The following is an 11143-nucleotide window of genomic DNA, read 5'->3' as shown; positions in this document are numbered from 1 at the left end:
GCCAATCATAGCAAATGAGATTTACATGACAGACCCCTAAGTCAGAGGCAGATTTTGATTGTCAGTTTTCCGTTTTTGAGGACGAGATCACGCCTGACAGATCTCCGAGAGTATAAATAGTCTGGAATGTAGACTGGGTACTAGTAATTGTGAGTCATTGTTTTCAAGTGTCGGCCATTCTCTATTTTCGAATTCCCCATAAAACACTTTGTTTGCCCCCCAAATTTTGCATAAACCATTGTTTTCAAATCTCTTGGGAATATGCAGTGTCCCCAAGAGCATTTGAAAATAATAGTTTGCAAAATTTGGGGGGCAAACAAAGTGTATTATGGGGAATTCGAAAATAGAGAATTGCTTCTGGCGTGTTGTCGTCGTTGTGTGTTAAATATACAGTTGATTTCCCTGTTTTGGGAAAATGTTGAAGAGATTTCCGTCACAAATTAGTTATAGTTGTTCAAGGTATTTCTGTTTCAAAATTGCTCTGTCGTGCTGTTTACGGATGTTTACATCTTGAAATTACCAATGAGAATACGCTTTTTATTGACTGAAGATTGAATGTACTTTGTATACTTGTATAGCGACCTTTAGCCGGTAACTGTAGCTACTAATCAGTCGCTATTTTCCTTTTGTTCGCGTTTTATAGCAGTACAGTGATTTTTGTAACTCTCGTGTTTGTGTTATTCATGATTGTTCAAAAGTTGTATTTTTAAAAATAAAGGATGTTGAAAATGTGTTCATTTAGCAAATCCTCGGAAGAAACACAACCAGTCTCACCAGGCACAGAAGCTGCCGTTACAAATTTAACTTAAAAATCAATGACAAATTCTGCATTGATCTCGGTGCCTCGGTTTGTTTTGACGAAAATAAGCATGTGTTAACAAGGTTATCTGTTATTGGCGTGTTAAGTCAATCATTAAAAAGGTGGGCGTTCCCAACTTTCGCGCGGCCAGTTTGCGGAAAATCGTTCGGGAGCTCTTCGAACAGGATGCTTGCTACGCGGGCTAGAGCACAACGTACCATCGTCTGGCGCATAAAGTAATGACCGCCATGCGTGGATATATCTTTTAATGTTCACATGACACTTGAATGAAATCTTGAAAATTATTGTCAATACATCACTGATAATGCATTTTCCAAAGGGGTTAGTTTTTGAATTTTGTTTAGGGTAGTTAGGTTATTTCTAATTCTTACACTCCTGATGATTTTACCGTGTTTAAATAAAGATTTTACATGTTACATTTTACATTTACATTTAATATGGTTTAGGATTTATATGCCGCACATATCATATATTTGTAAGAAATGTTTTGATTGCGTGACGTGTTGTTTTACAGCTTTGAGAAATCGTTACTCTTATTTTTCATGTTGCTAAGTGATTTAACTATCGAATTTCGAATCATGTGATTTTTGGAGCACGTACGTGGGAGTGAGTGATCTCTTCGGTTGATTGTTAGACATTTATAGGTATTAAATACGTTATTTCTACAATGGGAGTCTTCAGTGCCTCAGGGAATTTGGGCCAGCAATTTGATTCCCCACATATTCAAGTCTAATGGCGGTTTACAATTTTTTCTCTAGCGTGAGATCTGACGTCAGCTTGTAGGCTTGTATAGGAGTTTCCCTCTAGATAGCAAGAAACAAACTAAATTAAATTCAGATAGTCATTAAATCACTCCAATTCAAATTGGGACCTCAACGAGTTACTTACAGAGATGATAGATCGTGGACATGTAATGTATAAAACAATCTCATAGCATGTCGAAAAAACTGTCCTGTGGCGGGAGGATACAGCAGAGGCAGGGGAAGAGGGGAATGGATATTTGCACGAAGGAAAAGTTGTAAGTCGAATCAGGACGATTGCGGCCTAGTTCTTCACTAAAAACAAAATAATAATACAAGGCTGGTTGTACGGCTGTGAGGATATATATATTTTGTTTTACCAATATACTGTCAGGCACGGTCTGACTTCTTCAGGGATACAAATTATTTGCTGGTTAGATCTCCCAAGATCAGGCACTTTTACTTTCTTCAGCTGGCCTTTGCATTATTGTATTGTCTACAAGTTCTTCACCACGGATTCGTTTACGCTCCCTTTGCAGAGATTTCTCTGGAAGTTAACGTGACAACTAGAATGATTCCACCTACTGGATCCAAAGAAGTATCTAGAATTCTTAATAAACACTCGCTGTTAGTCAGAGATCATAGCCAGATCGGCCAAAGCGGCGGTTAGCGATGAGAGGCGGCTGTGTTCGCAGGCTATCAGAGATCACCGCAGATCCACAACTCAGACTATGTTTACCTCGCTCTTTCCAAATATTTAATGAGCTATAGGGTTATTTTAATGAAAATTCAAGGATTAGATGGAACATAGCATATAACTGAGCTTTGTAACCAAGGCCGGTTAAATGTCCTTTTATAGCTCTTAGCTTCCCATCTTGACCCTAAAAATAGCCGCCATATATACAAGTGATAAACTCCATGCTCAAAGTCAAACGAACGGACTGTTCTCTGTGTTCTAGAAAGAGCCAAGCCTAAAATTGCTCATGTTTGATCATTGTTTTCATCACATACAATAAGCCACGAATTGACTTATTACATAACTGTTTACTGATTTAATTGCGTTCCGAAATTCAATTAAGGAAACGAGAGAATGAAAGCAATCATTCAATTCTAGAAACGTCATTTCTCACAGAGCGGATAGGCTTTGAGTATCAATCAAGCATCGTAATGCATATCTTTGTGCTGGAATTAGGTTCGCGGAAATCCGAAAATCTAGGGACAAAAAAATTGTAAATAAAGTATTGTTCCAAGACGGTTTCAAAGTTTGCTGAGCTAGAATGTCGCGAAGGGTCAGATTAATCCAAAAATTATGTCCAGCTGTGTGGGAGGGCCGGCATGTTGTCATTAGCATCGTTCTGGGATGATTCTAGAACAAGGCAATAAGAGTATGAAGCACAGATGTCGAAGAAGACGGAACTGATTTAAACGAGATACACCCTTCACCTTGCAGACATTTCTGTCATTTCTTGACGCTAGTCTCGTCAACATTGCCAGTTGATTTTATGTATCGCTATCTGGTATGGTTTTGTAAAACCGACGCAGGGCGGCTTAAAACAGATCAATAACCATGGCAACGAAGATACCGAAAAGACGTTCACTATATTGAGGGGTATTGTTGTGGCTAAATTTAATATTCTAGAAACTATTGAACAAAGGGTGAACACACGTTTCAGCGAACAATTAACACAGAGGTTATCTCAGTTTCTCAATATGCGAAACAAAAACCACTGATTGAAAAAAGTGCTGGGGGGTTTCGGAAAATTGTTCTTGAATATTCCTTTTTGCAAAGAACACGTCGTATTGCTTTACAACATATTTAGACGATGTCGCTGAGTTAGGGTTGGTCTAAGAGGTGATATTCAAGTAAAACCGGCTTTTTTCAGGCACTCTCATTAGTCAAAAATATAAAAAGAATTACACATTCAGACGTCTTCTTCTGAACTTAATTGAATATTTCTAGAAAACATCACTGATAGCTTAGCCCATCTGAGGTAACACGGCACCCTCTGATCACAAACAGCGTTTGTCTTCAGTGGTCCGATTTCAATGTCACTTCACATGGAATGGCAATCTTCTAATTGGGTTTTCTTGACGCAGTTATTCATTTGTTAAGTGTTTTTTCTTATTATGCTTCGATTTACTGTCGATAGATCTAAGTGCTTTTTTTTTTTAACCATTTCATGCCTTTCAAAAGACGTAAAATAAGCGAAAGGAGCCGGGAAATAGTAAAAACGAGGATCTTTCGTCATACACATAACATTCAACGACTATCTGGCGAGTCCTTGTACATAGCTCACCTTAAACCACACACTTTGAAGATTCTATCAATTGTTTAAATGGCAACTGAACAGACAAGTTTTCATACAGATAATTGTCTCGTGGTTGAGTGAAGAAAAAAAGTACATGAACAAGAGCACGGGAAACTTGATCAGTTATGATTATCTTCATGGTGCAAGACAAGGCACATCAATTTCTGTTTTGCCCAAACCTGAAATTCCATCAGGCAAGAGCGGGACATCCACAACAGCAAGGTTTAACATTACCAGCCTTGTTTCTCCTCATCTTGCACCAAGATTTCAATTTTTTGCATTTTTGCGCCCCTCTCAATTTTACGTCTATCACAATTATTAACTTTCAAAATTAATTTCCGCCACATTTACGCAAAAAGCAGCTTGTCATTGCAATACTGTTTTGGGATATGCTCAGGACTTCTGGCAACAATTTGTATCGAAGGAACACGGGAATCAATAAGTCAAGTCAAGTCAATTCTGAAATTCTAAAATAACCTGCCACATTTTTTTCAATAACAATTGCAGGATAACAAGACTACTGATTATATCAAATACATTGAGTTGGTTCACAACATTGATCAGCGAAATTTACAAAGACTGCAAAAAGTGTTTTTGGCTGATCCTAGCTTGCTGCAAAACAATTTCCTTGAAATCTGCAGAATTTAAGTAACTGATACAAACATTCCCAAAGTTCTTGATTCCAAACACCCTGCCAGCAGAGCCTTTTTTATTAACTTGACTTGCCCTCTGGTGAGTGTTAGGAGAGGCTCTTCTCAAAGGGTGGGTTCCAAATGGCAAAAGGAAAATTCATAAAATAGCATGTGATTTCTGTTGAGATCATAGCCTAAACAAACCTCCCACAGTGTTACATTATTAGAAACGAGTTTCTAAATATTGATCGCTGAAAAAGTTCAGTTTGGATCAATATTTGATTTGTGCATAAAAACAGCCACAATGCTACAATGGTTGGGGTCATACTCGACAGAAACACAGTGTAACACTCGTGTCAAATCACTGGTGTTTTGAATCCCTAGGGGAACACTGAACAATAGAACCTTGAATTAACCACTAGTGTTAACTCCCTAAACATAATTTTCTGCAGAAGGCTGCCCCTCAGTGGTATTTCACGTGCAAGCAACGCTTCGCTGATTGTTAGGCTCATGTTGCCCATTGAGAAACTTCTCGACAGCTTTCGGTTTCCACATACAGCGGAAGCTGGAAAAAATTAATTAACGTTCTCAAAGAAATGACATTCAAACCATGACAAAAATCACGAGCTCGCAACATAAAGGTTTAGATGTCGTCATCTTCATTAATTTTGCTTTTAAGCTGTTCAATAAGGTCGTGAATAGATTCCATAGCAATATTCTTCGCTTGCTCAAGCCACCGTATACCAACGGCGTCGATCCTGTTTAATTCTGCTAGAGTTGTTACAAGCAACCCTCTCAAAATAATGAACTCTCGACTGTCTTTAGTTCCAGAAAATTGTTTAACGCGGGTTTGAATGTCAGTGGCGCGATTCCTTAACGACTGGATTGATGAAAGAGCACTTATGCTGTCAACTAAAGAGTTGGTATTTAAGCTCGAATTGCCATCGACATGAGTCGTTGATGAATCTCTTGTTGATGGAGGAGGAACGTCAGTTGAGCGAGACGAGGAAGGAGAAACTTCCGGTAGATCAGAAAATAAAATAACACGTTCCTTTGGTTGTGCTCTTTCCGGCTTCTCTTTAGGAGGGAATGTTTCCTCTTTCTCCTCATGGGTCGAAGGTGTTAAAATATGCGTTATATTACTCGTCTGAGGCGAAAAAGCGCTCTCCATATCTTCCTCACACAACGAGCATTTGCACTCTAAGACATGTCCTCGAGAGTTATACTTGCTTGGTGTGCTTCCTTTTCCTTCAAATTGCTGGTACCAAGGCTTATTCCACGATATTTGCCACGAAGGAATTTCGTAGTTTGAAGGAGTAAACTGCGGCAATCTGTCCTGCTCGCTTCCACGGGACGCCATATTTAAAAACTCTTCGTGCAATAAAATTGACAAATTCTCTCTCAAAGTTGAAACATACGATCTGTTTTCACGTGCAATTGATATTCTTGAGCACAAACAAAAGTAAACCAAAGAAACAAATAAAACTCCAAACCTCGAAAATTTCCTTTCGAGATGCTTCGTGTCGTTGCAAAACCAAGCCGCGCAAGCAGCTGTGCGCGATGTATTGTGTTGAACAACAAGGAAGGGATGGGTTTAAATCAGCACTCCGGCATAAGGGGGAAAAATATTTTAAATTTTTGAGCTGTAACTCCTGAAATATATTTCTTTTATTTAAAAGACCTGTTTTCAATGGTTTATAGAGAAAAAAGCTCATATCTGGAAAAAGGCTCCCCCTTTTTTTGAGTTTTGTCTTTGACCCTATACCAGTGGGGATCACTTTCGTCAACATACTTGTTTTCTTGCCTGGTCACATAGGGATTCCTGTTCTAGAACTTTCGATCGACTCGAGAAGTGAAGGTGGTGCGAAGAGATTTATTTACTCCGTGTTCACTTGTACTTTCGCATGTTGTGGTAGAAGCTGTTTTTCGGTTGTATATATATATATATATATATTATATGTATATATATATATATCGTTTACTTCAGGGGAAAAAGTGAAAGAAATTCTGTGTGTAAATGGGGCGAGACTACTATGCAGTACTGGGTGTTCCACGGAATGCCTCGTCCGAAGACATCAGAAAAGCATATAAAAGACAGGCCTTGATGTTTCACCCAGACAAGAATCCCAACAACAAAGAAGCGGAGGAGCAATTTAAGAAAATATCTGAGGCTTATACAGTTTTAACTGACCCAAACAAACGAGAAATATTTGACAGATATGGAGAGGAGGGTTTGAAGAACGGTTGCGGTGGATTTAGTTTCTTCCCCGACCCTTTCAACATTTTCCGTGACGTCTTTGGTGATGAACCCGACAGTCCTTTCCAAGGTATTTTTTATGTTCATGATTTAACAGTAACAATTTTTTGGCCTCCCTAAATGACTAAAGGCAACAAATTTCATCCTTGATCGACTTTACCATTGAAGTGCGTTCTAGATCTAGAGATGATTCATGAAAGTTACATTGGACAGAACCAGCCGAAGTTAAAAGAAGAAGTTTGTACATCTAGACATTCTTCTTTGAACTTCGTGTGCGGTGTTAATAGCTATATGAAAGAACACTTTTCGGTGAAACTGTTCAATGATGCACGTAATATCTTCCATCTATTGCTGTTAACATTACGCAAGGAACTTGATTTGGATCACAGTTTTAATATGGCTCTCACTATTTTTTTAATATATTATGCGCGAGTGAAACGCTGCGACCTAAATTCCTTGTGAAAGTCCATAGAACTTCGCGACTTTGCGTGAAGTGCGACATGAGTTGTTAGCTGTCCTATTATTTGCTGTCCGAGTTCGTTGAGATTTATTGTTACGAAGGAACACTCTAAGCACCTATGTGTACTCGGCAAGAACATTACGTAGATATTCCTGACGTCGTTGGCCGCCCTTCCTTTTTGACAGAACAATTCTCACCAAAGACAGGAAAGAGCATTGAGGTGTGAAAATATCCGTTACAACATATACTCGTCTGTTTTTCACTGTTTTGTTTCTAAACCACCCAGTTTCGTCAAATTTACGATTTCATATACTTGTAAACTGTTACATTTGTACTCAGTCATAAAGGACTTTCACAAGCTTTTTCGTAAACTTTTGCATGTTTTCCATATTTCCTCCATATCACATCTTTCTAGAATTTTCGGTCAATTAACAGTGTTTGATATGGTCATCTATTTGTCTATGTAAAACAAATTTCTTTGCGTATCTAATATTAAAGGTTGTTACTATTTGAGTTTGGAAGAGTTGGGTTTCTGAATCCTGTTCCTTTTTTCAAATTTCTTTACTTCATACTTACCTTTCTTTAGATGATGAGGTGTGCTAAATGGTTTTGTGTTACAAACTGCAACTGTAATTTTGCACAAAATGCCAAGTTATATTGAGATGTTTTAAATTAATATTAATATTATTATTATTATAAAAGGCAGTGTCCTGGGTTTTTCCAAATAATATCATTAGTTGCCAGAATTAAAGTAAGCTTCATGTTTCATTGTTTTGGCTAACTTCCTTTTTCTGGAAACTTCTTTTAATTTGAGAAAGAACATGCTAATTCACATGATCGGTGATAATTACACAAAGGGCAATCATGTGCAATATTCATAAATTCAAATTCTGCACTCAAGGGAAACCAAAAAGCAAGTTAAAAAATTCTGAAAAAATTGCAGCATGGTCAACAGAAACAAAATACATCTAAAAAGGAATGGCTTCAGGTGTTTAATTACATGTGGGATGAGATTTCCAGAAATGAATTCCATCTTCCTCTCCATCACAAGGAATAATAGCATAGCTTGGGTATCATTTTAGCTTTAGGTGTCCCAGGTTTAGTACTTGGACTCCTTCAATTTGACTGCTAGTCTAGCTGTCACTACTGGTGGCTACTACTAGTCTTTTATGTCTGTAGTTCATTACATAGTAATTTTCATGCAGACGATTCTTTTCAAGCTGACCACTCAAGCTGCATTAAGTCCCACAGAGTTATACATGAGACTTAGCCTACTGTTTACAGTCTAATCAAGGGAGTCTTACCATTGCAGATGAAGTTAACTAATATAACACAGCATTCCCCCCACCCTTGGTTTCAACCTGTAATCTCCTGTACCAAAGTCTAAACTGGTCTTTGGTTCTTACAGAATTTCTTATCCTTTTTTTTCCTTCATCAGATTTCATGGATGACTTAACATTTGGATCCGACTTTTCCACCATATATCGTACTTCACAGTTTTCTACAAGATCTGGTGGCTTCAAACATTTTGGTGATGACAATTTTGACTTTCCTCATCCAGACCCCTTCAAAAAACATCAGTTAGTCCAGGATCCTCCAATTGAAACCCCAATTCAAGTAAGCCTTGAAGAGCTAGCAACAGGATGTACTAAAAGACTCAAAATATCTCGTCAAGTGTTGTCCAGTGGAGTGGCATCACGCGAGGAAAAAATTCTTACAATAGACATAAAAGCAGGCTGGAAGGCAGGAACAAAGATAACTTTTGAGCGACATGGTGATCAGAAACCAGGCACTATTCCTGCAGACATTATTTTTGTTGTTGGTGATAAGCCTCACCAATACTTTAAGAGAGATGCTGAGAACAATCTTCTTTATACTGCAAAAGTCGGTCTGAAAGATGCTCTTGTTGGCTGTCTGCTACCTATTCCAACTATCGATGGAAGAGTATTGACAATACAACTAAATGAAGTTATACAGCCAGGGACACAGAAAAAAATACCTGGTGAAGGCCTACCTCTTCCAAAATCGCCTGGACAACGAGGAGACATGATTGTGACTTTTGACGTTGAGTTTCCAACAAGTCTCTCAATGGAACAAAGACAGGGTCTAGCCAGTTTGGTGCCTTGACAATGTCACCTGCCATCATAGCTTGATGAGTTAATTTAAGGTGACTGGGCTTTACTACTTAACATCATAATTGAAGTTAAGAAATTCCAACAAGTTCTTACATCAATAAGACCTACGTAGTACAACAACATGCACGAATGGTGCAATATGAGGTTTGTTGAACTGGACAAGGAAAGTCTTCTGTATGTATCAGGGTTACTGTGAATAAAGTGTTGTTGCATATTTCCATCTTTACCAAGAGAGCATTATTATGTTGTACTCCCCATTTTGGTGATTTTAGAATTCATACTGTCAATTTAATCAAAATGTTCATTAAAAAATGTATATATAAAAATTACTGCAATTAGGATAATAGTAGTTATAACTTTAATAAAAATTGATGATTACAGTGCAAACACGCCTTACCATGGCCACCTAACAAAAATTTTTACAAATCATCCACCAATAAGGGTGTGTAAATTTGATTGACAGTCACACCTCGTTGCAAACCTCGTACGCTTGTAAGTTGAACACCGTTGCATGGGTTGTTGAGTTGATGTATTTACACATAGTTGTCAAATGTGAAAGTTTGTTGGGTGGCTACGGTAAGGTGCATTGCACTGTAAAACAGAATTGATACTAGAAGACAAAATGTCAGATTGGTTTTTTAAGTGGCAAAATTTTTAAGAGTAGCCAATATGAATAGAATTGTGTGGCCTTTTTAGTAAAAGTATTTTTTGTGTAGGATTTAATTTCACGAAAGGAGACTTGAAAGTACTTATTCATTTTAATTAACGTGCTTTGTGTAGGCAAAGCACTAAGGCCCATGTCATTTTCCTGAGTCAATATTTTGTTTCAGTGTTACATGAAGCCTGAAATGTTTTTCACATAATTTCTTATTATTTTTCAATAAAGTAGCCTCTGATTGCAGTACTTAATTTCATCTTGCATGTCCTACAATTAACGTTTAGAAATCCACTCTTCAATCAAAATGGAAGGTAAACTTATTATCTTGGAAAAAAAACTTTAGAAATCATGACAAATACTGGTTTGGAAGTTTATTCCCTGAAAAACTTTCATACACAAGTATATTATCTGAAGTTTAGTGGAAGAGGCAATTTGCAGAATGCTGAACATTCTTGAATCAGTGTTTGAAAGAAGATGCTATTTTTGTATTTTTACTATGTTAGATCAATGTCCTCACTAGCTAAAAGATGATCATGTTCAAGTAGGGTGCTTGTGCCCCATAACTTACACTGAAGTAACTGACAGCTAAACAGTTTGCATTCTTTAAGGTGCCCCTGTCCTGTAGTTCAGTGACGAGTTGGCAAATTCAAGCCATTTTAAGTTCTTGTCACAACAGTTGAAAATGTGAGGTGATATTTACCAGGCAGGATTTTGCAGAAATAATATATACATATATTTATCTTACTTTACTGATAACAAAAGCAGAAGTGATTAATTGTCTCAAAAATGAGAAATACATGTATTAAAATCATGGACATGGCCTTTCAGTTGTTTAGACTTAATTTGTGTGACAAGATCAGGGTTAACGCATTTTCCATCCAAATACAGTAGATGCAAATGCAAGTACATTGTACCTTTGACCTAATTGATATTGTTTTCATGCCCAGTCTAGCATCAATTTGTTCATTAATATATTGTGCCTGTGCAAATAAATTCTGACCACGTTGTGTTTTTGGAGAGATTTTGTTTGCTTCACTTCTTTGAGCTGAAACTATCACAAATTTTCTTTGACGGCCTTGTGCAAAATTATTACAAACGTTTTAGGACGGTTAGTGTGGCCTCGTGATTTCAG

General features: G+C 37.5%; 2 protein-coding genes across 2 annotated transcripts; one reads left to right on the top strand and one right to left on the bottom strand.

Moving 5' to 3' along the window:
- Window positions 1-4334: 4334 nt before the first annotated feature.
- Window positions 4335-6078, bottom strand: LOC137994403 (BAG domain-containing protein Samui-like). The gene has a single exon (XM_068839976.1). It carries the CDS (start codon window positions 5859-5861, stop codon window positions 5145-5147), a length of 717 nt encoding a protein of 238 aa, XP_068696077.1. The 5' UTR covers window positions 5862-6078; the 3' UTR covers window positions 4335-5144.
- A 247-nt stretch (window positions 6079-6325) lies between these two features.
- LOC137996483 (dnaJ homolog subfamily B member 4-like) lies at window positions 6326-10824 on the top strand. The gene is made up of 2 exons (XM_068841923.1): window positions 6326-6828; window positions 8657-10824. Exons 1-2 carry the CDS (start codon window positions 6519-6521, stop codon window positions 9343-9345), a joined length of 999 nt encoding a protein of 332 aa, XP_068698024.1. The 5' UTR covers window positions 6326-6518; the 3' UTR covers window positions 9346-10824.
- Window positions 10825-11143: the final 319 nt, after the last annotated feature.

Source organism: Montipora foliosa, chromosome 3, assembly GCF_036669935.1.
Source record: "Montipora foliosa isolate CH-2021 chromosome 3, ASM3666993v2, whole genome shotgun sequence".
Lineage (NCBI taxonomy): Eukaryota > Metazoa > Cnidaria > Anthozoa > Scleractinia > Acroporidae > Montipora > Montipora foliosa.
This window is presented reverse-complemented; position numbering and strand designations above follow the sequence as displayed.

Excerpts from the sequence above, each read along its gene's own strand:
- LOC137994403 (XM_068839976.1), bottom strand. The coding sequence starts at position 5,861 with ATGGCGTCCCGTGGAAGCGAGCAGGACAGATTGCCGCAGTTTACTCCT.
- LOC137996483 (XM_068841923.1), top strand. The coding sequence starts at position 6,519 with ATGGGGCGAGACTACTATGCAGTACTGGGTGTTCCACGGAATGCCTCG. Across the intron at positions 6,829-8,656 it reads ACCCGACAGTCCTTTCCAAG|ATTTCATGGATGACTTAACA; the intron begins GTATTTTTTATG and ends TTCCTTCATCAG.